This window comes from Petaurus breviceps, unplaced genomic scaffold (assembly GCF_028583685.1).
Source record: "Petaurus breviceps papuanus isolate PSGF00001 unplaced genomic scaffold, PetGlider_PUasm1.0 90760, whole genome shotgun sequence".
Lineage (NCBI taxonomy): Eukaryota > Metazoa > Chordata > Mammalia > Diprotodontia > Petauridae > Petaurus > Petaurus breviceps.
This window is the reverse complement of record NW_027187338.1, coordinates 9,554,405-9,581,358: the sequence shown is the minus strand read 5'-3', so window position 1 is coordinate 9,581,358 and position 26,954 is coordinate 9,554,405. Positions and strand designations below refer to the sequence as shown.

The following is a 26,954-nucleotide window of genomic DNA, read 5'->3' as shown; positions in this document are numbered from 1 at the left end:
AATAAGAAGAACCAAGAGAACTCAGTATACAGTAACAGCAATATTATTCAAAGAGTTACTATAAATGACTAATCTATTCTGAGTGATATAAACATTCAAATCAACTATGAAAGATTTAGGAAGGAAAATGCTATCTACCTCCAAAGAAGAACTGATATATGGGAGTATATATTGTATGGTTCCATATGAGTATGTGTGTATATATGTATATGTATGTGTATGTGTGTGTCTGTGACTATGTGTGTATATGTATGTATGTGGATGCAAATGTGTGTATATGTATATGTATGTAAATGTTGGTGTTCTCTATTGCAGGATTGGGAGGGAGGGAAGGAGACAATGAAGAACTCTAAATATAACAAAAAATAAAATTAAAGAAAAAAAGAAAGATCATGGTGAATATGAAAAATCATTCCAAATCATTAATAATAGGAAAAATATAAATCAAAACATCATGCCTAGCAAATTGGCAAAGATGAAAGAAGATTAGATAGTTAATATTGGAGGGGAATATTGTTTGTGGATTAGATCAATCATTATGTAAAGTAATATGTAACTAAAATGAATTAAAATGTCTATTATACCCTTTGACCAAGAGATCCCCACTGCTAGGCATTTGCCCCAAGGATATCAAGATGCAAAGAAATGTCACATATATACCAAAATACTCATAGCACTTTTGTATTAGGAAAAAAAAAGCAGAATAAATGCCCATAAATAGTGAAATGGATAATCAGATTTTGATATATGAATGTAATGGAACAGGAGATGAATTCAAATCCCTCTTCATTTTAAGGCATGTACATCAGATTAAAAATTGGGACTACTGCCAAATTAATTATGAGCCCCTGTTTAGGAAAATCCCTAACATCCCTAGCACAGGTTTTACTATCTGCCTTCATTTAAATTCTTGTTTAGCCCTTAGCCTCTTCATGGTTAAGGCAAAAATGAGGATACAGGACACATTTAGGTAAAACAAGCAAATAGAACATATTAAATTGTCTGTTATTGGATTGGCAGGAGGAGTGGAAGTTGGGAAGAGAACAGATCATTTTTAATAACTTCCCTCAATCCTCAAAGAGGTGGGCATAACCTGCAGCTTTGGCCTGAGTCTTATGCTCTGAGATATCTAGGGGGGTCCAATGGACCCTGTTTGATTTCTCCCTTCTCTGACTCATTTCAACACTCCTTTCATTTTCTCCTTTCACCTGTGGTCCTGATGCCACCCACTGTTTCTGGCTTAGCTCCTTAAATCCTAGGTGAGGCTAGGGACACTTGTCTCCTTAATGCTTAGTTTTTAAAGTACCCATTCATTCCCTTCAATCTCCGTCTCAAAGAGTGTTTCAGAATTCTTGGACATGACTCAAGTTTGCCTTTTGTCTCAAAGATATGAAGAGTCCCAAATAACTCTCAGAACTAGAGGGAATGCTTGTCCTGTTGAACTACAAATCATAGGATGCCAATCAGTTCTCAAACCTCTTTTAAAGAACAAAAGAAAAAAACGGAATGCTATATAATTATAATGACGAAGCTTAGCTCCAGAAAAGAACTGAGAGAAAGTAGCTCTCTCCTCTCTTTGCAGAAATGGGATATGTGTGTGTGTTAATGCAAGTACTACTAGACAAGGTCGACATGTTGATTGGTTATGCTGAAATGCTTTTTTCCTTTTTCTTTTTTGATCTTTGAAGGAATCACCTGAAGAGTAGAAGAAAAGGAATATATGGAGAAATTAAAGTGATATAAAAACAATAGCTATCAATAAAAATAAGATTTTTATTTTAGAAGAAAGAGAACAAAAATCCATTTGGGACTTCCAGGTCACATCAACAACAAGATAGATGACTAGGGATTTTCTCTGATCACCTCTAACTCTCAAAATTCTCCAAAACAGAAATCAGCCGCCAAAGATAAAATCATCTTCAGTTGTATCAATGGTCTAGAACATAAAAGGTTTAAAAAAAGGTACAGTAAAACTCATGAACTGGTACTCACTGAACATGAGCTCATCCAGCCCCCCTCCCTCACCAAGTAGACTATTAGCAATAAGGCTGCACTAGTAAACCAAAGCTGGGACATAGACCTGCAATGAAACCCACCCATACATCAAAGATCTTAGGAGGAAAAAAAGTCAAAGACCTTGAATATAAGCAGATAAATCAATAGGGAAAACATTAATAACAGGAGGAAATATGACTTCCAGCTCTAGTAAACAAGTCTAAGCATCTTTGAATACTATAAAACAAAGGAAAATGATCCAGTCCTTGAAAAGATGGAGGTCCCCATGGAATTTGAGAACATAGAACCACAATGTCCTGTTCCTAAGTGGTTGAAAAGAGAAATGAGAATTGTGAGAACAGAATTTATGGTTGGCACAGCAGAAATAATAGGCAGAATACAAAAAGTGGAATCTTCAATGGCAAGTCTTACCAAAGAAACAAAAGTGAAGACACCAGATTGGGAATACAAATGTGGATAATCTAGAAGAGAAGCAGAAACCAAGATTGTTAAAAGACAATGACTCACCATGCAAGCATAACACGTGAATCTCGAAGAGAGGATGCATAGAGGCAACATGAGGATCACAGGGTCTCCCAGAAGAACACAACAGACAAAAACCCGCAACACTATAATTCATGTACCAGTTAGCGAACTGCTAAATATAGAATATGAAATACCAACTGAAAGAATTCACAGATTACTTCCAGGAGAAAAAAAAAAAAAAGACCAAGGCTACAAACTCCAAAATACACAGGGGTCAAATTTAGCAATTCAAGTCTGAAACAAGAAGTTATTCTTGAAGTTATCAGGGGAAAGACCCTCAAATACAAAGGAAAGGAAATTTGAATAACACAGGACTATTCTGCAGCCACCCCAAAACATAGTAGAGAATGGAATAAGGTGTTCTGAAGAGCAGTAGAATTTAGGATGCAGCCCAGAGTGATCTGCCCTGCAAATCTAAGCTTATATGTGAAAAAAGATGGACATTTAGTAATAGTGTTGTTTTAAACACTTTTAGAAAGAAAACCAGAACTGAAGAGATTATTTGTTTCTTGAATGCCCCAAACAACAGAAATGCAGGAGGAATGACTAAATGCCTCTGCCAAGGACAGCAAAAGTAAGAGAGTAACAGCAAAAAGACTATTAAGAGAGTTCTTTCTAAATGCACACATCGAGACAGGGGTAAAGGTGAAAGTCCAGTGGAGATAACTGGGAGCAGGCAGACATGGGGCATTATGGACAGGACACTCTGCCTACAGGTGAATCAATGTTTTGCTTTGTTGTTGTTGGGTTTTTTTTTTTGTTTTGTGGTACCACATTACAATTTGAAGAGGGTACATGAAAGGAAGAGAGGGGAGCAAGGTAGACAGGAATGTGTGATCCTCAGGTCAAATGGAGTAATAGCAATGAGAGGAAGTGGCCCTGCAATATCAGAAAGAGAACAGTCTACAGAAGATAGTGGGTGAGGAGGAGGAGGGAAGGATTACAAAGTGGGGAGGAGGAAGGAGGCCTTACTTTGTTGGTGGGAGAGAATTCCATTGATGAATGCTTTTATGGGTGAAGAAAGATGATCTGTGAAGAGAGATGGAACCTTTGCACTGGGTATGACCTGGGGAATTTGATGTTTGAAAAGTCTACTCATCCTACCTCAGGAATGGGAGAATTGGAACTCCTAGGTGCAACTTCCATCTGGGGCAATAGAAGAGCATGGGGAAAGGTAGCCAGAGGAGGGCTGCATAACCAGGGATGTAGTGGGGGAGACACCCTACCATAAGGCAGTGTCCTCTCTGACACTTGCAGTAATTGGCGTTGTTCTGGGAGTGAGGCACAATGGAAAAGAGGAATCCATGGGGCAAATTCTACAAGAACAGAAACTGCCTAGAGGGAAAAGGCTAGAATGGATACCTTGAAAACTTTGATTAAATGGGGAGTAGGTAGGAGAGAGACCAGATAATTATAGGGATCATGAATCAGAGAACAAAGCTCTAGAGTAGACAGAGAGGATGGATAATGAAGAGAGTGAGAGAAGTCCTTTTTGGAATGGGATGCCAAAAAATGAAATTTAAAAAATGAATGAACAGGATAGTTAAAGGGAAGGAGAGGAAGGGGGAATCTATTTAACTGAGAGGGGAAGAAAAGAGGGGGAGAACTTTATATAATTGCAAAAAAGCAAGAAAGAAAAAGTGAGCAAAATCCTAAATAGAAAGGGATAAACTCAAGGAGGGTTCAGGGGTGAAGAGAGACAATGGAAACCAGGTCATATTAAAAATTATTAATGTAGAAAAATATTGAATTTTTAAAAAGAATAAAGTAACTGAAGGAACATAGCACTGTGTTTAAAGCAATCTCATAATTTTAAATGTGAATGTATTAAACAATCCAATAAAGTAAAATAGTGAAGAATAAGAAGAATAAACATATTTAAAAAACAAAGACATACACAAAATAAAACTGAGGAGAAATTTACCATGTATCAAGTGAATCCAAAAAGGTAGGAGTTGCAGTCATACAATCTGACAAAATGAAAACAAACATACAAAAAAAAAATAAAAAGGGACAAACAAGGAAATGACATTATGCTGAAAGGAGCCGTGAACAACAAGTCAATATCAGTATTAAACTTGTATGCTCCAAATGTCTTAGCCTTCAGATTCATAAATGAAATATTTCTAAGTTACAAGAAGTCATAGACAGTTACACAATAGTGACAGGAGATTTCAATATCCCTTTCACAGTTTTGGATAAGTCTAACAAAATGATACACAAAAGGGGAAATATGGAACTGAACAAATTTCTGGAAAAAACTCAATTAAAAAACTTATGGTATCTTCAAATTGGGACAGCAAAAGAATGTGTGTGTGTGTGTGTATTTCTGTGTACCACCATGGAACTTTTATCACAGACTATTGCAAACAAATAGCCAATGCATTCTTTATAGACCATAATGCAATAGAAACAGAAATTGGTTCAGGGCCCATAAACAAAAAATACAGAGTCAAATGGAAACAAAAATGAAATCCTAAATAATGAGTAGGTCAAAGAAAAAATCATAAAAAAACAATAACTATGTAAATGAAAATGAGAATGAGGAAACAACAAACCAAAATTTCTGGGATTCAGTCCTTGGGGGGAAATCATATCTTAGAAATATTCATTAGCAAAATAGAAGAAGATTAATGAAATGAATATGCTTTTATAAAAAATCAGAAAGCTAATAAACAAACCTAAAATAAGCACAAAAGAGGAGCTACTTAAAGTTAGAGGGGAAATAAATTGGAAACAAAAAGAACCATAGAAATGATAAATAAAACTAAAATATGGTTCCCTGAAAAGTCTAATAAAATTGTTAAACCCTTAGCTAATCTGATTAAAAAGAAAAGAGCACAAAATCAAATCAATAAAATAGAAAACCACCAAGATGAAATCACAGCAAAACCAGAAGAAATAAAAAGAATAATCACAACTTTATTATGCACAGTTATATTCTAACAAAACTGAGAACACAAAAGAAATAAAGGAATACTTTCAAAAATATAAACTACCCAACAAAATCCTGTCAAAAAGACTACAACTATTTATCCAAGAAATTATTCATCATGACCAAGTGGGGTTTATACCAAGGATGCAAGGATGGGTTCAACATTAGGAGAACAAACAATGTAATCATATTAAAAACCAAAACATCCTAAACCCACATGATCATCTCAACAGATGCAGAAAAAGCCTTTGACAAAGTACAACACTCTTTTATGCTAAAGACTCTACAAAGTATAGGCATAAAGGAGTTGTTTTATTAATAACCTGAAAAGCATCTATCTAAACCAAAAAGCAAACATGGTGTGTAATGGGAATACATTAGGTCCTTTTCTAATAAATACAGGAATGAAGGATGCCCACTCTCCCCACTGTTATTTGATATAGTTCTGGAAATGTAACAATAACAGTAAGACAAGAGAAAGAAATTAAAGGTCTGAGGATAAGTAAAGGAGATAAAATTATCCCTATTTGCTGATGACATGACGGTTTACATAAAAAATCCTGTGGAACCAGCAAGGATACTAATTGAGATAATAGGCTAAACAAAGTTTCAGACTATAAAATAAATCCTCAGAAATCAATAGTTTCTTTACATAATAATAACAAAGCACAAGAATCACTAATAGAGAAATACCATTCCGAATAACTACAAAAGGCATAAAATATTTGGGGATTGGCCTACCAAAACACACGAAAGACTTTTATAGATTCAATTACAAAATATTCCTTAAAGTAATAAAGAACAACTTAAATAGCTTAAGGAATAGTCAGTGCTCATGGCTAGGCAGTACCGATATGATAAAAATGACAATACAATGAAAAATAATTTGCACTTTTAATGCTATACCAGTCAAATTACCTAGGGGATACTTTATAGAATTTGATAAAATAATCATGAAATTCAACTGGAAATGACAAAAAGAAGCAGGGATAAAGGGGGAATAGCACTTTCAGACCTCAAACTAGATTATAAAGTAGCATTCTTCAAAACTATCTGGTAGTAGGTAAAGAATAAAGAGATAGGTCAACGGAACCTCCTAGACAAAGGAGAATTCAAAACAATAGAATACAGTAACCCAGTATTTGATAAAATGAAAAACCTAAATTACCTAGGAAAAACTCCTTATTTAACAAAAACTACTGGGAAAACTGGAAAATAGTCTGGCCAAAATTAAGCTAGACCAACACTTTACATCATATTTCTTAATACATTCTAAGTAGATATACAATTTTAATACTAAAGCTTATATTATAAAAAGTTAGAAGAAAAACAGAATACATATAATGCACAAGTTTGTGGATTATTTTCAACATAATGATCAGTTGTACAGACTTCTCTCAAAAAAATTCTATTTGTTATATGAAATGGCTCCCTCAGAGAGGGAGGGGGAAGGATATTTGGGATGTAAGAATTATGATGTAAGAAACAGAAAGTAGGAATAAAACCTTATTTAAAAAAAAAAAGAAAGAGCATGGATAATATAAGAAGTGCCATGTGGGCACAGAAATAAATAAGGAAAACATTATAATAAGGATACGCTGTAGTACAGTGGAAAGTACTTTGGATTTAGAGCTTGTGGACCAGTGTTCTAGAACCAGAGTTTGTTAGAGCTGGGAATCTTAGAGGCCACCTAGTCCAACCCCCTCATTTTATAGAGGAAACTGAGGGCCTAAAAGAGGAAGTAACTCAAAAATCAAATCAGTGTCCAAACCAGATCTTGAAACCAGATCTTCTGCTTCCTAATTCACCATTTTTTCCCCCACCTTACTACACTGAGCCAATCTTGGCTCTGATATTAACTGGTTAATAACACCTATTTCACTTCTTTGTTGTAAAGATCAAATGAGATAACATGTCAAATGCTTTGCAAATGTCAAGTCATGTCAGATCAACAAATGTTTATTAACTACCTACCATCTGCCAGGCACTGTGCCTTTTTATAGTGCTGGGGATGCAAAAACCCTGTTCTCAAGGAACTTACAGTCTAATGGGGGAGAAAACATGCCAACAACTTTGTACAAACAAGACATATACAAGATAAATTAGAGATTATCTCAGAAGGATGGACTTAAAAATAAGGAGGACGAGGCTTCTTGAAGAAGATAGAACTTTAGGTGAGACTTGAAGCAAGCCAGAAGTGAGGAGGAAAGAGAGTCCCAGACATGGCAGACAACCAGTGAAAATGCAGTCAAGAAATGGAGTGTCATATGTGATGAATATATGAGGCCAATGTCACTGGATGGTAGAATACATGAAGGGGAGGAAGATGTAAGACTGAAAATAATGTAGGAAGAGACCAGACTATGAAGGGCTTTAAAAAGTCAAACAGGGCTGATGGCCTGAGAAAAGACTGAGGAGTTGAAGGATTGGAGGTCATGGTGAGAATGAAAACATGGCTATGAGATGCAAGGGACAGGGAGAGGTAAAATGACAACAGGTCATGATCAGATAAGGGAACTTTGGAGTTCAGAAACATGGAAGTGGTACACTTGTGAGGGATGGAAGGATCAAAAGTACGACTATCCATGTGTATAGCTAAGGTGAGAGGGAGGAGTAGGTTATGGGAAGTGAGTAAATTGAGTGACTATGATGTTTGGGTGTTTAAGGGAATATCAGCATATATGTTGAAGTCTCCCCAGTATGAAGGTAGAAGTTGGGAAGGAGAGAAAGACATAAGCCAGGCACTGAACTCATAGAAAAAGGAAGGAGAATGTCCCAGAGGTCAGTAGACAACAGCCACCAGAATCTTAATTGGGTGAGAAATATGGATTGAATGAACCCCAAAGGAGGTTCATTCATAAACAATGTAATGATGGTAGAGGGAGAGGCTGAGAATGTCAATGAGTGGCAAGAAGTAGTCCAACTCCCTTTCCAGGCCAGTGAGTGGGAGATGTAGGGAAGGATATTAGTGAAAGTATAACCAGTGCTGGAAAAGGTGGCCTGGGAAGCTATATTATCAAGAAGGAGCCAGGTCTTGGTGAGGGCAAAAAGATGGAGGAAGTGAGAAAGGAAAAGGTTTACGATGAAAATTAGTTTCTTACCTATAGAGCAGGCATTCCACAAGGTACAATTTAAGGGCTAGTAGCTTTTGAGTAGATCACTGTGGGGAAAGGGTGGGGTGGAGAGGATGAGAATAAGGGCATGTTCAGTGAGGAGTAGAGAATGGGGTTTGGGATAGTGACTTGGGTTAGGTAACATTGGGATGGAAAGGATATGATGGGGTGGGAGTAGATTAATCATTGAGGAATGAGTTCAAGGAGGTCATCATTGAGTCTATTGAGTTGTCCTGGAGTAGTAAGTAATTTACTGTAGCTGGAAAGCTGCAGGAGCGGCTAGGTGGCACAGTGAATAAATAGAGCACTGGCCCTGGAGTCAGGCCCTCCCCTTACTGTGTAAGATTCCTCTAAAATAAGCCCTCCCCTGAAAATAAGCCCTATTGAGATTGCTACTGTAGTGAAGGTGATCCCCTGCGATACACGCTACATCACGGTACCCTCTGTATGCACCATTCCCCCCCCCCACCCCGTGAAACGCACGCCATGCTCTGAGCTGCATCCAATCAGAGCTGCAGCAGTGAGCGCATCCTCCTGTTCTTCCCCAGTGATTTGCTTGCTGGCGCCATTGAGAGCAGTGCCGCAGAGGAGAGCTGAGGCAGGACAACATAAGCCCTCCCCTGAAAATAAGCCCTCTGGTGGTTTTCTTTCCAAAAAAAATAATAAGACAGTGTCTTATTATCACCTGGAAAATGGCATCAATCAGTCAACCAACAAGCATTTATTAAGCCTACTATGTGCCAGGCACCAAGCTAGGTGCTGGGGAAAAGACAAAAGAGAAAACAAGAAGTTTGTCCTCAAGACAACACACACACACACAAACATATCTATACACACTCTCTCACACATGTAATTGCTATAAGATGCCTGCTCCATAGCTTTCACCTTACACTTGTTTCTAGGTAGCATGCCAGTAGGTGGTTGATGATATGGGAGTGAGGCTCAGGTCAGAAGACGGCCTTCTATCTAGAGCGGGTTGTCATCTGCATGAAGATGATAATAAAACCCATGTGAGCAGATGAAGTCACAGGAAGAGAAAGTCAAGAAAGAGCCTGGGGCAGAGCCTAGGGAGACGCCGACAGCCCCGGGCGATATGGACAAGGGTCCCGGAAAGGACACCAAGAAGAAGCAGTCAGACAGGTAGGAGGAGAGCAGAGGAGAGACAGAGACAGGGGGTGGGGAGGGGAGAGAGAGAGAGAGAGAGAGAGAAAGGCACAATAGGGCACAGAGAAAGGAGACAGAGAGGGAAAAGAGACAGACCTAGAAAGGAGAAAGAAAAGAGAGAGAGAAGAAAGGGAGACAGAGAAACAGACAGAGCCAGAGAAAGAAGACAGAGAGAGGAGACAGAGGGAAAAGAGACAGAAGGGGCACAAAGAGAGACAGGGAGAAGAGAGACACAGAGAGATCCAGAGACAGAGCCAGAGAAAGAAAACAGACAGAGAGGGAAGACAAGCAGAGATAAAAGAGAGACAGAGAGGGAAGACAGAAGAGAGAGGGGGGCGGAGAGAGAAGACACAATAGGCGCCCAAGGCCGCCGAGTCAGCGGGGGAGCACGGAGGGAAGGCGCCGGGCTCCGACCCAGGGCGCCTCTGGACCGAGCAATTTCGGTTTGACTGAGGAGGCCTGAGAGTCAACGCTAGCTCAACTGAAGCGAATTGAATGGAGATGAAGTGAAGAATGGAGGATATAGCGGCCCTCTCCGAGGGCCGGCAGGGTGGTCTGGGTGGGCTCCTGAGAGTAAGCAGGTCAGAGGGAACGAAGCCCTTAGGGCCTCGGGGTCCCCAGCCCATCACCCTCCCGAGTCCACTGGGAGCTGCGCTCTGGGCAGGGACCTATAGGATCGAAGCCTCTTCGCCTCGCTCCTCCCTCCCTCTCCGCCTGCCCCTCCCCTTCCCCTTCCTCCCCCTCTCTCTTCCACACCAGCCCAGTCCGAGGCCTGGACTGTGTCCCAAGGCAGCCACCGTAGTGGGCGTTGGTGCTTCCTTGGGCGGGGAAAAGGAGTAAAGGAAGGCGAGTTGAACGAAGCGGGGTGGGGATTGGACCAAATTCGCGAGGGTGGGCGGAGCCTAGAAGAAGCGGTCAAAGGGCAGTAAATAGTGGTGATGTCAGGCGGGCAAGATGGCGGAAGGGTGAGATCCCTATCCTGGCGCCGGGGCCCAGGGGCGGGCGGGGAGGCTGAGACTGAGGGCGGTGTATGGAAGCCGGAGGAGGCCAGTTCGTGGTCTGCGGAGGGGAGACCGGGCTGGGCGAGGGGCACCTGGAGGAACGAGGAGGAGAGAGCTATGAGGGGAGAAGTCAGCCAGGTTTAACACCACCACCCCCCCGGCTGCCCCGCCCACCCTAGGTGCAGGCTCTGCCTGTTCTCCCCGTTGGGTGTTGTTCACACTTCTCCGGCATTCCTGTGCCCGCAGCCCAGGGGATCTTCACCTTCCAGCTGTTTTTTACTTTCCTCTCAGTCCTGGAGATATTCACCCCAGTATCCCTGTCCTCCCAGTACTTCTGTCACCTTAAATCCAGGGACTGCATCCCCCCAGTAGTCCTGCCTTCCCAAGGCCAGGGCATGTCTACTCCCCCCCACCCCAGTATTCCTTTCCTCTCCACTTCCAGGGAATTCCCACCCTCAAGTATTCTCGTATTCCTGACCCCATTCCCCGAGTCCATGGAGTGTCCATTCCTTGCCAGCTCTGTGGAGTGGTCACCCCCCCTCACCCCACGCCCCATTTCTGTCTCTTTACCAAGTCCCCGCATTCTCCCCCCAACTGTTGCTGCCCCCCACCAGGACCCGTGGAATGTTCACCAGAGACCCCGCCATGTGTCTTTGCCCCTTCCCACACTGGCAGATGGAATGTTCCTTTCCTTGGTGTTCTTGGTGGCTCCCCCAGTGCTGTTCACACACACTCAGACGAGTCTCCCTGTCCCCACTCCAGCTATTTCCCCCACACTCTGTTTCTGTTTGTCCAGCTCCCCCTTACACGCCTTAACACAAACAGGCTCAGGAATGGTTTCCAGCCACCCAGCCCCACAAGCAGCCCCCCACCCCCCATAACTACTTTCTGAACCCTCTTTGGAAACTGCTTCAGTTCCTTTGGGAGGGGGGAGGGAATTTACCTCTCAGATTTGCTGTTTCCTCCACAGGGAGGATGGAGGCTGGTGGAGAAGCTGGCTGCAGCAGAGCTACCAGGTTGTCAAAGAGAAGGTAAAGGGGGACCAGGGCTCCCCACCCCTTCTAGGCCATACTTGTGGAGGGCCTTGGACTCTTCCTTCCCCATTGGTAGGAATTCTGGCCTAGGTGTGTGACTTTTGTAGGTGATATGTATCTAGTGTTTTTAATCCAAAATCTTGCTTGATCCCCACAACAATCCTGTCAGGCAGTGTAAGTATTGTTGGCCCCATTTTACAGAGGAGGAAGGAGTCTAAAAATAGACATGACCTGCATATGATAACATGACTGGTAAATGGCAGGTCTTATGATTTTGCCATACCAAAGGTAATTAGGTGTATGCCAGTTTCCCTTTAATGGGCCTCAGTTTCCTCATCTGTAAAATATGTGAGTTAAACTCTGTGTGTGATACCTTCAAGCTCTGACTGTGTAATTCTACAAATTATGCAGGGCATAGTATGCTAAACTATGGGGAATACAAAGATCACTAACAGTCATTACCCTCAGAAAGCTGACAGTTTAGTTAGAGTGACAACATAAAAGTATACCGTGGCATATAATCAGGACCAGCTGTATGACAAAGAAAACAGTAAATACTACCGGAGGGGAAGCTAACTAAGGGCTGGGATAATCAACCAAGGCCTCCTGGAAGAGGTGAAGCTTAAGTTTGTCCTTGAGCCAGGGACCTAGCACAAGCAAAGACAAAAAATCAGGACTGAGCCTGGCAATGTCCTGGAACAGTCGGTAGGCCAGTCTGTCTGGAGTGGACCATTTTTATAAAAGAATAGCGGGGATCAAAGGTTATACAGGTAGAATTATAGGCTTTAGAGCTGGGATTAGACTTTGTAGATTGTCTCATTTACCCTCTCATTTTACAGAAGCCTAAGAAAAGAAAGAGGCTCACCCAAAGTCATGTCACAAATAGGAAATAGCAGAGCTGAGATCTGAACGTAGGTCCTCTGACCCCAAATCCAGATGCCTGGTGGCACCTACATGCCTCAGTGGAATGGCATGAGGAAGGTCTGAGTTCAGCTGTGAGACCCTGGGCAAGTCACTTAAAGCCTTAGTTTCCTCACTTTAAAATGGGGGTTCTAACAGGATTGTAGTGAGGATCAAATGAGATAATATTTGTCAAATGCTTAGCACAGTCCTTGGCACATAGTAGGACCTACATAAATGCTTACTTTCACCTCTTGGCACTGCCATGTTATGCCTGGGGTGCTGAGTGGTTCAGTAATGTGTACACTAATGCCTTTCCAAGATAATTTGTCAAAACTAACTTCTGAGTTGACTATGAGGTTGATTACAGTTTACCTAGGCAGGAGACAGGTAAGACCAGTTTTATTTCTATGGAACAGGCTTTACTTCCTGGAAGCCTGTAGCTCTTAGTTTGAGTTTGGGGAGCATTTGTAATTGGTCAAGCAACTTTTGGCATTAATCCAGGCACAGTCCCTGATCCTATCCTTCGATATTCCTGTTGCTCTGGAGGAATGAATGATAGGATTTAATTTATAATAGGGGCCTCTGAGGTACTTCCTTCCCATTTAAGGGCATTTCCTGGAGATTGAATGTGAAAAGCTGTAGTTCACTCATCTAGCCGCAGGCTAGGGCTGTCCGAGGGGGTAGCTCTGTTGAGTTGGTTATTAGTGTCTGACATTGTCTCCATTGCCTCCTGTCCTGAGCACTGTGGGAAGAACAGAGGGAAAACAAGACTTGGTTCTTGCCCTCTACCCTTGAGGAACTCCTGATTTGAGGAAGGAGACCCCAAGTCCATTTGAGGACTCAGAATGTATACAGAGGGAAGAGGTCCTAGAAAACAAAATAACAGTGGATTCGGACAAGAAGGTCTCCAGAATCCTTCTGGTCTATGAAATAAATGTGAATTATTATAACCTTACCTAATTATATGCATAATTCCTAAAGGAATGATGGAATAGAGGAAGTAAGTAGAACTTGTTAGGATTAGTCCTAGAAGACTTCATGGAGGTACATGGAATCTGGTTTGAAAGGGAAATATGTGCAAGGGAGATCTGGGAGGTGAGAGCCTAAGGGGTAGCTGAAGGGAAGCTGGAGGCCTGTATGATGTGGGAAGACTCCCTGGGCTCCTTCAGGACACTTAGCTTTGCATAAGGGCTCTATTACTTCTTGTCACTTCTTAATGAACCTGTTCCCTTGCTTTTTACTAGTGAAGATAATCTTTTCCCCTACCTGCATTACAGTGTTCTTATGCAAATTCTCCAGTGAATCTGATCTTATCTGAGCCTATCCAGGTGCCCATCCTATATTACCTTTATCTATGCCCTCCCATAATAGGACTATTTTAAGGATCAAAATAAAATATATGTGAAGAATCATAAACAGCATGAAAATACATATCGTTCTAATTATCATTGTCATTATTATTAGTTTGATTGGATGGTAGAGAGACTCCTGGTAGGGGTTCCTGATTGTAGGAATTTGGATTTTGATATGAGCCTAAAATTGTAATCTTCTGAAAATTGCCTCAGGTTTCTCAATTCTCGATTGGACCTTTGCAACTCAGTTTGGTTAGTGAGCTCAGTATTCAGATGCAACAGAGCCTGGAGGGTAGCCATTTGGGCCATGGTGGGAGGAGGATAGAGACAAGATTGAGGAGAAAGAGAAAACTGAAAGCATTAGAGATCTAGCAGTCAGCCCTTGGTTTCCCATTTCCCACAGTCCACAGAAGCCCTGGAATTCATGAAACGGGACCTAACTGAGTTCAGCCAGGTAGTACAACACGACACTGCGTGTACCATTGCAGCCACTGCCAGTGTGGTCAAGGAAAAGCTGACTGTGAGTATCTTCTTTGTGGGCAGAGCCCACTTGCCCGGCACCCACCCACTGACCCCAAGGGTTTGGGGGAACTCAGCATCGTGTGACCTCAGGACCTTATTTGTTTCCTTTAAGCCATTCCCTTATTCTCACCCTGCTTCACTGTGGCCTTATGTCCCTGACTGCTCCAGTTTGCCCCTTGGGGCCACATGCCCTTTCTCTAGGAATTCCTTGTTCTTGTTGTTGATAAGAAATTGGGTGCTTGTTTATTTGTTTGTAAGCAGAATCTCTGGGCTTCAGTATTGCATGAAGGAAGACAGTTAGAGAGGCTTGGAAGTGTACTTCCACCTCCCCCCCAAGCAGCTGTGACCACTGTTGACCTGGTTTGCCTTGAAGTTAAGCCAGCTGCTTGTTGGTTGGCTAGTTGGAAGCTCTTGCACAAACCCCTTACCCAACTCTGAACCTTGCATTTCCTATCTCTTGTTCTCTTATGCCCTTTTCTTTCCAGTCTTCACAGCCCCAGGGTGGTCATCAAGACCCAGATAGGAGGCTGACTAGTTTTGAATTGGCATCCCGTATTCTCATTCTTTCTGTTCCTTCTACACACTCAGTCACAATGTGGGTTTGAACCAAAACACATCTTTTTCTCCATTGACTTCTCTGCAGACTGAAGGTTCTTCAGGAGCAACAGAGAAGATGAAGAAAGGGCTATCTGACTTTCTTGGGGTGATCTCAGACACATTTGCTCCTTCCCCTGACAAAACCATCGATTGTGATGTCATCACCCTGATGGGCACACCTTCAGGAACCACTGAACTTTATGATAGTGCCAAGGTATGTGTCAAGTGCACCCTGGGAACTCCATAGACAGAGACCAGTCTGCGTGGAGCCCTGCTTCTGGGCTCTGAGGAGAGAGACTTGGAAGAAAGATGTGGGTATCTCCCCTTGGATGTGCCCTTAGCGGAGGGAAACAACAACAGCTCAGATGGGGGTGCTGATGTCTCCGGGGGCCTCTCCAGATGTCCAACATGCCTCACGACCACCCTCAAAGGCAGGGAGTCAGAGAATTCTGATCTATTTTGCAGATGAAGAAACTGCATCTCCCAGAGGTTAAATGACTTGCCAAAGATGGAGACATTGTTACTGGCCTAAGGGAATTCCTGATACAACAGGAAAACAGGCTGTACCCTGAAAAAGACCCGGGTGATAGTAATCATAGCTCACATGTCTGTCTTTCTAAGCCACTTTATGTGAGTTGTTTCATTGAATCCCCAGAGTAGCAGTGGGAGGGAAGTACTCCTACCTCAGTGGATTAGTGATGGCTCAGGGATCAGCCTTCTCTCCGTCAAGGAAGATCACAGCTCTTGCCGGGCATTTCTTTTCCTCCATGGCCTCCTGTAGATCAGAGGGCACACCCAACATGCTAGGGGCTCTCCTCCAGGCCAGAGGTTGGCAGGCTACAGCTAGCTGAGTTAAGAATGTTTTTTACATGTTTAAATCCAGCAAAGCCATTCTTAGAGACAGAGACAGGTGGCAAGCCACATTTGGCCACCAGTTGTAGCTTGCCAAGTACTCATTTTACTGATTAGGAAACTGAGTCTCGGAGAAGTGAAATGGGTTCCCCAAGGCCACATAGCTGGCAAGCAGTTGGGCCAGCATTCAAACAAATAGGCCAAATATGAGTCCACTTCTTTTTCTCTTATATTAAACTGGCTCTCCTTCATCCCCTATATCTAGTCACTCCCATGGTCATCCCTCCAGTAGAAATCCTGAAGACTACTTCTGTAGGTGATTGTAATAACCTGCTAACGGATGTTCTTTTGGGGGGGGGAGAGGCAGGGCAATTGGGGTTAAGTGACTTGCCCAAGGTCACACAGCTAGTTAAGTGTCTGAGGCCCAATTTGAACTCAGGTCCTCCTGACTCCAGGGCCAGTGCTCTATTCACTTCGCCACCTAGCTTCCCCCAACTGATGTTCTGCTACTGATCTCTTTCATTCTGTCTGTCACATACAACTCAAGTAATTTCCCTAAAATACTTACACCATTTCCTACCAAAAAAAAATCCAACATCCTCAAGCTGCATTCAGGACCTTCCATTACTTAGTCCCAATCCACCTATCTGACTTTATCTCTCATGTTCCAAGAGAAGGCTTCTGCTCTAACCAAGCTGGCTTTTTAAATTCCTTGTTCTGTCTCAGCTCTGAGCTTTGTCTGAGGTTGTCTTACCCCACCACACCCCATCCCACCTCCCTGCCCCCTCTGTGCTTCAAAGCTGGCCTAGCCTTCAGGGCCCAACCCAAGACCTCCCCCCTGCCAGAGCCACGACTGTCATTTCCCTTTCCTGACTCCAGGAGCCACTGGTTTGCACCCTTAAAGCTCATACTGTCTCATGTTGCTGTTCAGTGGTCTCATTCATACTTCTCCTGACCCAACACGACCACAAACAATAGGGGGCAGGAGCTGTATCCTACCAGGAGATAGCATGCTGTGTGTGGAAAGAGCCCTAGACTTGAGAGCTGAGAACCTCTGCTTCTGACTGCCTGTGCTGGGCAAGTCACTTTTCTCTGGGCCTCAGTTCCTTCCATTGTAAAATGAGAGGGCTAGAGTCCTAGAGATGTGGTAGAGTCCCTTCTGGCTGTTAAAGTCAGTGTTTCTTTTGAGTCTATGTTTCGGTCTCCCAGATTCCCATACAGTGGAAGGGGTTCAGTATATAGGGACTGAAGGAACAGATGAGTGCAGCTTTGGGGAACTGGTTAATTTTTCATTTTCATACTCATAACAAAAAAAAGCTTTGAATAATTCAAAATTACATAGATGTAATTTGGCAGTGTATCTCTTCTTTATTTATTGTTAGTGTGTTTCATAGGGCCATATATTTAAAACTGGAAGAGATTTTTAGAAGTGATTAAGTCCAGCTTCCTCATTTTACAGGTGAGGGAACTAAGGCAAACAGAGGTTTGTAAGTGATTTGCTTGGGTTCACATAGCTAGGAAATATCTGATTCAGTGTTTGAACTCAGGTCTTTCTAACATGAATTCTGTGCCATATAGCCACGTCCAGGCAGCTTTTTAGAATAAAATACTTCCTACACTGGTCTTTACTCCAGTAGATCCTCATTCCCTGAAAGATAAAAATCAAAACCCTTTATTCTGGCATTCAAGTTAGATTGAGTTTCTAAGGACATGCTGAAATCCTGGTGGCATGCCAGGACCAGAGCTTCCTCTACCAGGGGTGGGGAACCTACAGCCTCGAGGCCACATGTGGCCTTCTAGGTACTTGGGTGAAGCCTTTTGACTGAGTCCAAGTTTTACAGAATTAATGTTTTATTCTGTGATGTTTGGATTCAGTTTAGAGTCTGGAGACTCAGCCAAATGAAGGGCAGTGGCTCTGGCCTCATTCTTCCCTGCACTCAGTGTGTTATTAGGCAATCATTGATGGCTCTCCAGCTTGTCTTTAAAAATCCCCAAGGCTCATATGCTTAGAAATTAGTCCTTAAGTCCCGCCTCATCTTCAGCTTAACCTCTCCGAGACTCACTTTCCTCACTTGTAGTGTAGAAATAATAATTCAGGTGTATTCCCATCTAAAGACTTTAATTACTTCAGGCCTCTTCTATTTCACTGATGTGGGGTCTCCTGATGCAGATCACAAAGCTGCCACACCTTTGTCAAGGATCTTTATGAATCTCTAGCTGAACAAGATTCAGCCCCTGCTGACCGACTTATCCTTTGATGGTTGACCAAGCCCACGACCAGGCCTTTCCTGAAGCCTCTGAGGCTCACTGGCACTGGCTTCTGAACCAGGCAGAGGCACACAGGCCCTCGGCTGGAAGGAGTTTGTGTCACAGGCACTTGGATGATGGGCTGGGCTTAGGTACAGGGGTTTGGTTTGAGCAGCTTGATCAGGAAGACTTTGTGCTGGCTCTTGGGCAGCCTTCAGAATCAGTCGAGGCCATTATCAGGGTGGCTCTCAGATGTGCTGCCCATCCCACATTACAAAATGCCTTTCTACAACAGCCTTTGGAGATGAGCAGTGGGAGCAGTATTGTTCCCATCCACATTTCTCAGATGAGGGGACTGAGGCTCTGAGAGGTGAAGGGACCTACCTGAAGTGTTCACGCCAGGACCTAAGGTCTTCTAGCCCCCAGGGTCAAAGGGTGGGTCTGCCTCCACAGCCTACATGCTGACCTGGGGCCTCCCTTGGGAGCCAGGGAAAGCCTGCCAGAACTCTCTCCTGGGTGCGTGGTGAAGAATGGAATATATGCCTCTTAAATGATGGGCTTCCAGAGGGAGCAAGAAGCAGACAGGCCCAGTGATTGAGGGAGTGTGTCCTCCACAGGCTGGGCTCCAGGGAGACAGGGAGGGATGCGCCCGCTCCTCTCTGGGGTCTCTCTCACACTCTGTGCTTCTTTATGTCTCTTGTTCTAGGCTCGTCTATACAGCCTGCAGTCAGACCCGGCTACATACTGCAACGAACCTGATGGTAAGTGGGGGGAGCATGGAAGCCACAGGCCCCCCCCTCCCATGCCCTAGGCTGTAGAGGTGCCAGTGTGCTGGATGAGACTGGCTTCCTGTGCCCATGCTGGTGACCAGTATTGCTGCTGCCAGTAGTGTTTCGTGGCCCTGCTCAGTGCCCTGAAGCTCTTCACCCAAGAGTCATAGGATCATGGATTCAGAGCCAGAAGGGACCCAGAGCAGTGGGTAGGGTAAGAAGAGCTCTGAACCTGAGTTTGGATCCCTGCTCAGTGTCAGCCTTGTGACCTTTTACAAGTCACTTAGCTTCTCTCGGCCTCAGTTTGCTCATTTCTAGGAGGGTCTTGGACTAGATGGCCTCTCTGGTTCCAGTACTTTCTCGCTCCTGTGACTCTAGAGGTGACACAAGCCAACCCCCTCCCTTTGTAGATGCAGGAATCCCAATTGAAGCACCACCTCCTTCAGGAAACTTGCTCGATTTCCTTCTCTTCCTGTTTTACCCCTACCCCCAAGAACAGTGAAGCTCCTTTTTAGCCCTCCTCTGGCCCTCCTTTGTTTCAGCTATCTAATCCTATGTAAGGTCTGGGTCTGTCTCCCTACTTTACTAAAGTATATGCTCTAAGAGGGCACGAACTCTTTTCTCTAAACTTTGTGTCTCCTTGGCACAGTTTTCTACACCCAGAGGGCACTTAATTACACTTGTCATGGTGTGTTGTGTCATTCTGTACTGTGTATCTGTTCCTTCGAAGGACCTCCAGAGCTGTTTGACACCTGGCTATCTCAGTTCCATTTGGAGGAAAAGAAAGAAGAGATCTCCAGTCTGCTCATCAGCAGCCCCTCCATCCGGGCTCTCTATACCAAGATGGTGAGGAGCCCTTTGGGGTGGGACTGAACATGGCCAGCCCAGTGTAGGAGGCTCCTAGGCAGTGAACTGGCAGAGCTGGCTGATCTGGGTGTCAGAGAACCAGGGGTGCAGAACCATTATGAGCAAGACCGATTCTCTTGCCTTTCATCCATTCAGCAAACATTCAACCCCCATGTACAGAGAAACTTGTTCTGGGTGTGAGGGGAGTTGCAAAATTCAGGCCAGACATAGACCCTGGTCTCATGGAGCTCAGTTTAGTACAGGGGTCTACAGTTCACAGTATTAGGTGAGTGCATTAAGGAGTGTAAAACAGAGTGATGTCCCAGATGGGCAGTGGAAGGAAGGGGTCAAGGAAGGCTTTGTGGAGAAGGCAGCATTTTGACTGAGCTTTAAATATCCTGCAGGCATTCAGCAGGTGAGGAGGAAAGCATAGGGCATGTGGTGGGGAGAGTGAATCCACCAGTTTAGCTCTGTTGCCCATCTTTGACATCTGTGTTATGCCTCCTGAATGCATTTTTACATGAGGTAAGGTTGGAAACAGTAAGGATTTGTTGAAAGCTAAGGTGTGTCCAATATTAAAGAGCTTGAATATCAGATATGGGTTTTGAACTTGACTCCATGAAAACCAGGGAGCCAGTGAAGATGTGTGAGCAGAGGAGTGACATAGTCTGTTATTTGGGACAATGCCTGATTGGGAACAAGATTTAAACAAAATGTTTGAGGGGTTCCACATTGTTTTAAAGCTTGCTGGTGGGTACTACTTGGTACAGACCAATTGGTAAGCCCAAAAGAATCTTGGCACTTTGTGAAGGCAGCCTCTTTCCCTGTGATATACTTAGACTTTCACATTTCTCCAGGTCCCAGCAGCAGTTTCCCACTCAGAATTTTGGCACCGATACTTCTACAGACTCCACCACTTAGAACAGGTATGCCAGTCCTTGCCTGTGAAGGGTGGCGGGCAGAGGATTGGTGGGTTAGGGTGAATGGAAGAAAGAGCTTGGGGGCAGGCGTCTTGACCCCCATCTGTCTCTTCTCCTTCTCTAGGAAGAGGCCCGGAGGGATGCTCTGAAACAACGGGCAGAAAAAAGTGTTTCTGAGGAACCAGGCTGGGAAGAAGAGGAAGGTGAGTGAGGAAGGGCTCCTTGGCCAAATGTGCCACCTGCCCGTGGTTACACATACTTTGAGGACTTGTACTCTGCTGAGGTCCCGCCATCCATTCATTCACAGATACAGTGTGAAGAGCTGTGGACTGTATATGCATTCTAGGGGAGGCATGATCCCTGCCCTCAAGGAGCTTACACTTCAATGGGAGATAGTATGCATGTGATTAGATATGACATGGTAAATGTCTTATTGAGGTGCCAAGCGCTGTCTGAAGTCTGAGGGCCACGCTTACTGCTGACTTCCTAGAGGACATTGCATTTGATTTTTTACTTTAAAGAATATATGGCAGTTCTGCTGGTGAAAAAGAAGATAAAGGGCTTCTCAGGAAACTCTGATAGAAGAAGTACTATTAGAACAGTTGTTACCTCTAATGCCTTCCTAAGTCCGTGCCGGCTGTGTGTTAGGCATATGCTGGACCCTGTTCAGTCACAGTGTTAACCCCTTTTTTTCCCTTTCCCATTCACCCCCACAGAGGGACCCTTAGTAACATCTCAGCTGAATATGCAGTCCCAAGAAGAGGAAAAAGCTGCTATGCCAGGCCCTGCCCCAACTGCTAAGGGTTTGGCCAGCCATCCTCAGAGTCCTTCTGAGGACAGTTTGGGAATTGTGGCTACGCCCTCAGCAGAGGTCACCCCGTCAGAGAGTAGCGAGAGTGTCTCCCTCGTGACCCAGGTCGTCAACCCTGCTTTTACACCTGAAGCCCCAGCACTGGTGCCGACAGCCCCTGCTAAGGACCTCTCTCAAAAGCTTTTGGAAGCCACTTTGGAAGACCACATTCTCACAGCTGATGCAGGAGAGACGGGCCCACCCTCTATAGAGCAGCCCAAGCTTTCAACCCCCAGTGGGCGTCCAAGCAGCTCTGAACCCAAGCCAGTGATCAGAGTAGAGACTCTGAGAGAGGAGGGACCAACAGACTTACGGGTGTTTGAATTGAACTCGGACAGTGGGAAGTCTACGCCTTCCAACAATGGGAAGAAAGGTGGGTCTTAAAGGCCAGAGCCCAGGAGAGAGTTGGAGGGGCAGGGGCAGTTGGGAGTATCCTTGAAACATACTGACCCACATCCTTTATTCTGGTCCGGTTTTTAGGGGCAGAGCCCAACTGCCTCTTTCTTACTGACTTTTGGCCAGTTCTCACTGACCCTGGGCTGGGAGTGGTGATTTGGGAGCATGGGTGGTGGCAGTGTTTTCTATTGAGGTGACACCATTGTAATGCTGGTATGAAAGGATAAGGTGAAGAAAGAAAGTGACTTAGGCAGGAGTCCCCAGAGCTCATGGTGTATTCATCCATTGCTAAACAGTCCTGGTAGGGGATCCAAGGCAGAACCAGGGCAGCTGAGAAGGCCACAGTCTGTGTGTCCACACACACACACACACACACACACGAGTTACTGTCCCTTCCAGTTCTACCATCCTCAGTTCATAGAAGAAATTATGTGGGAGTGAGAGTAACAATAACTCACGTTTCAATAGCAATATAAGAATAATTGGGGAAAACTTAGTGGAGGGGTGAGTTTTGAACTTCAAGAATAGTATAATTTTCCAAGAAAGGCCAGAGGCATCCTAGGCTGCAGGACTGTCCTGACACAGAGCCTGAAGGGAACAGTGAAAATCCCAAGCCAGGGAAGGCAGCATTGCACCAGAGGGGAAAGGACACCAGCCCAGAGGTCAGAACACCAGGGCTCCCACCACATCTCTGGCACTGACTTAACAGGGGACTAGTCCCTTACGTGGGCCTATTTTCTTATGTAAACTGAGAGTGTTACACTGCGGCTCAGGATCCCAGGACTTCAGACTGGGGAGGGCCCTTGGTAACTCTCTTAGCTGCTCTTGTCTGCAGAAGGCTTTCCCCTCTGGTGCATACTGTGTTCATCCATGTCTACCTGAAGACCTCCCCTGAGGAGGCTCCCAGAGCAGCCCGACCCAGCCCACTTTGTGGATGAAGAAGTTCTTTTCTTACATTGAGCCTCAATTTTCCATTTTGCAATTTCTTTTCATAGTTCCTAGTCTACCTCCTAATTTAAGATAGCATGTTGTAAGCACTTTGCAGACTTTAAAACCCTGTATAAATGCCTAGTGATCATTATTTTCATTATCATTGTTATTACTAATATGTTCTGTGAGGTGACCATTCTTCAGATATTTTAAGACAGCTATCACGTCTGCAGGCTATAATCCTTAAGAAATGAACTCGTGGCTAGGCAGTACAGGAAGTAGAGCACCTGCCCTAGAGTCAGGAGGACCCAAGTTAAAATCTGCCCTTAGACACTTACTAGCTGCATGACCCTGGGCAAGTCACTTAACCCCAATTTCCTCAAAAAAAAAGAAAAGAAATTAACTCAAGGCCTTTCACCATCTTGGCTACTATTCCTGGTAGCTTTTCTTTCTAAAATGTGGCCAGAACAGAATACAGAATTACAGATGTGGCTGCCCAGGGCAGGGTGAAGGGGACAAAAGGACTATCCCTTCCTCAGTCCTGAGATGAGCTTTCTTGGCCACCTTCTCAAAGCTTTGTGAAGTTCTGGGAGCCTTGGCAGGCAAGCAGTAAGCATTTAGCTGCCTTCTATGTGCCAGGCACTGGTGCTGAGTGCTGGGATGCAATGACAAGCAAAAGGAAAGAGAATCCCTGCCCTCCAGAAGCTTATATTCCAAAGAAGGAAGACAGGAAGAGAGATGGAGGGGACTTGGTGAAGTCTGACTGAGTCAGCAGTGCTGCCAGGATGGGGAGGAGGCAGGGCCAGCCTGGGCCCATCTCCACATGGCAGGATGGATGCTGGGGAGCAGTTAGAAAGGAAATGAGATAGGGGCAGGCAGGGCCAGATGGTGGGAAGCTTTGACTGCCAGGCCAAGGTGCCTGGCCGCTAGAAAGCAAAGGCCTGACTTGTTTCTGTCGGCATTTAAAGAAGAGTGTTCTTGGGGTTGCTGACCCAGCATGAGACCAGAAGGAAGGGAGCCTCAGTAATAGGCTAGGAGTGGAAAGGAAAGTTCTGATCTAAAATTATTTTGGAAAGATATGGGTAGGAAGGAGGACTCGAAGGCTCCCATTGGAGTCATTTAAAGTGGCTCAGCCTAAGACCTTTCCATCCGAGGCCTCAGCAGGCACTCAGAAACTGACCCATCAGGCAAGATGGTTGGGTCTTTCCTGCGTCTCAGCATCAGCCCAGCAGCCGGGCCACTTACTCAGGGTGTCCCCCTGGGGAAGCCACTTCACTGTCTTCTTCTGTAGAATAGGTATGAGGAGATCTACCAGGGATGTTGTCAGAATAAAATAAGCTGTTTGGTTTTTTTACTTGCAACCCCATCCCTGTGTGGCAGCCAGGTGGTGCCAGAGGACACAGAGCGCCCTTACTAGCTGTGTGATCCTGAGAGGTCCTCTCTGCCTGCCTTTCAAAACAGAAACCCACTTCCCACTTTCTCATAGCCATCATCTTCTTCAACCTTCTTTTTCCAGGCCCTGTTTTCTTCTGCTCTTACCTTCCATGGTACCCTCTACAATCTCCATTCTGTTGTTAGAAGCTACCTTTCATCCTAGACCGTTTTCTTTCATATGACTTATATTTTGCAGTCATAGAAAGCTGTTTCCTTTCAAAAGACACTAAATACCTGACCTCCTTCAGCTGCATACTTGCTTCTTTTCTCATGTGTGCCCAGACAGACAAGGGACACACGGCCACTCTCAGACTCCAGTTGTATCAGAGTGGTCTTGTGCCAGTCTTTTGGCATAATGTGCCAGATTTATGTTACATAATTGTAACTGGGTCCTCACTGTTCTTTGGTAATCTTTTTGTCCTTCCTTGATTCACTCTCACTCCCTGGAGCAGATTCTCCAAACCCTTTCTTCTCTCCTCCAGACCCTCCTCTGGCCCATTCTGTTTGCTCCCTGCAGCCTCAGCTCCTGCTTTGCTGACTCAGGGGAAGCAGCCCAGTCTGCCTTTCTGGACTAACTTGACATTTCTTCTCATTTGCCACCTCGCCAATGGCCCTTAGAATCTTTAGTTCCTTTTCAGGGCTCGGCTCAGAGGCCTCCTCTCCCTCAGAACCCTTCCCCTTAGCTGTGCGGTGCTCTCTCTCTCCCCTCCTCAAGTGATCGATGGCTTATTGAGTCGTAGTTGTTATTCCACCTCCAGTAAAAGGTAAGCTCTGCTTTTCACTTTGTCTTTGTACCTCCTACCTAGCACAAGGACTGGCACATAGTAGGCAAATTAGTAAGTGCTTGTTTGAATTGAAGTGACTCACCTTTTATCTGCCTTTTCATCCCTACTACAGACCTCACAGCCTCTTGGTCTTGTTCTGCTCCGTTTTTGTGATTCAGCCAATGCTGGTACTTCTGCCCTTGATCCAGTTTCCTCCTGTTTCCTCTGAGAATTTGTCCCTGCAGTGAGTCTCTCATCTTTAATCTCTCCCTATTTCCTGACTCTTTCCCTGCAGGCTACACACATGTCTAGGTCTCCTCTGTCCATTCAGAATCATTTGCGCTTGTGAGCTCCTTAAACTACTGGCCTTTTTCCTTTCACTGCCAAACTCCTAGGGGGAAAAAAATCTATACTTGTAGGCACTTGTTCACCTCCTGCTCACCCTTTTTCAACCCCTGGCCTCCAACTCTACTCCTTAGCTAAGGCTGTCCTTCCAAGGTTGCCAGTGATCATTGTGATTATTGAATGCAGTGGCCTTTTCTCAGTTCTCCTTCTGTTTGTCCTCCGTGTGTATCTCTTGATAGCAGGCGTTTATTAACCACTTACTATGTGCCAGGCACTGTTAAGCACTAGGGATATAAAGAATGACAAAAACATTTGAGCTGCTTTCGGCAGGGAAGCCAGGAGGTGGGGGGTAAAGCATGGGGACAGCCAGTGAAAAGGCATGGAGTCTAGTCAGAGTATAATTTTTGAGAAATGGCAAGGTCTGTATAGCCTCCAATGGAATGTAGAATATATATAGAGAGAGAAATCAAGTCTAAGAAAACAAGAAGAGCAGGAAGGGGGCAGGTTGTAGGGCTTTCTGTGCCAAATGGAAGAGTTTATGTTTTATCCTGGAGGTAATAGGAAGTCATTGGAGTTGACAGAGTGCTATGGTCAGCCCCATACACTCACAGAGTTGAGTGGAGAATGGATTGGAGTGAGGAACGACTTGAGACAGGGAATCCAGTTAGAAAGCTATTGTAGTAATCCAGGAAATAGATGATAATGGCCTGAACTTTTGTGAAGCCTTGGTAGAGAGAAGGGGGTGTTGTAAAGGTAGAAATGATTAGAATCTTGTTTTGGACATATTGTGTTTGAGATGCCTGTTGGAGATCCAGTTGGAGCTGTCCAGAAAGGCTAATGCAGGATGCCCCCCAAAGCTCTAGAGGTAGCCTAAAGAGACAGGAGAAGCCAGGAGAGGGCAGTGTCCCAAGCACCCCTGTCCTCCTGGATGGTCTTTCTTCCACTGCCTTGTGTACCATTATTCTCCTGAGTGCTCCCTAGTCTTCTTTAATGGCTCACCATCTCCCTCCTGCCCACTAATTGTGGATGTCCTCCAAGGTTGTGTCCTGGGCTCTCTTAATTCTACTTTTCTCTTATTATTTCCAATGAACTTCATCATCATCTCTTTACAGATGACCCCAGATCTCCTAAATACAGCCAGATAGCCCTGCATTACCTGCTAGACATTTCCTTGGTGTCCCACTAGTATTTGAAACTCAGTATGTCTCAAAACAGGACTCATTATCTTCCCTGTCCTCCATCTTCCTCCAGAAACTTCCCTTTTGCTGTCCAGGTGGTACTCTCCTTCTACGCCTCCAGCTTCACATGCCAGCAGTCATCCACCTTGCTCCCTGTAACCATCCATTCTGTCTCCATAACATCTCTCTGGTCCATGCCTATCTCTTCACTGATTTGTCTTCTGAGCTTGTGCGGGCTCTTAGTACTTCTTGCCTAGATT

The 26,954-nt window shown here is 44.5% G+C and overlaps 1 protein-coding gene and 1 long non-coding RNA gene across 3 annotated transcripts in view; one reads left to right on the top strand and one right to left on the bottom strand.

Moving 5' to 3' along the window:
• BSDC1 (BSD domain containing 1) overlaps positions 1 to 26,954 on the top strand; it is a 215,875-nt gene that overhangs the window by 183,917 nt on the left and 5,004 nt on the right. The window contains exons 2-10 of one of the 2 annotated variants that reach the window (XM_069068111.1): positions 10,697 to 10,718; positions 11,725 to 11,785; positions 14,447 to 14,563; positions 15,209 to 15,376; positions 18,968 to 19,022; positions 19,762 to 19,877; positions 20,735 to 20,803; positions 20,922 to 21,000; positions 21,514 to 22,020. In XM_069068111.1, the coding sequence (XP_068924212.1) occupies positions 10,708 to 10,718; positions 11,725 to 11,785; positions 14,447 to 14,563; positions 15,209 to 15,376; positions 18,968 to 19,022; positions 19,762 to 19,877; positions 20,735 to 20,803; positions 20,922 to 21,000; positions 21,514 to 22,020 (1,183 nt within the window). In that variant the 5' untranslated portion in view covers positions 10,697 to 10,707. Of the gene's footprint in view, positions 1 to 10,628; positions 10,719 to 11,724; positions 11,786 to 14,446; positions 14,564 to 15,208; positions 15,377 to 18,967; positions 19,023 to 19,761; positions 19,878 to 20,734; positions 20,804 to 20,921; positions 21,001 to 21,513; positions 22,021 to 26,954 lie in introns of those variants that run through there. The other variant, XM_069068110.1, reaches the window with a different exon arrangement.
• On the bottom strand, positions 1,765 to 11,829 carry LOC138146317 (uncharacterized). The gene is made up of 3 exons (XR_011164452.1): positions 11,698 to 11,829; positions 2,428 to 2,477; positions 1,765 to 1,936 (listed from the first exon to the last, which is right to left on the bottom strand). It is a non-coding gene; the product is annotated as an uncharacterized lncRNA (long non-coding RNA).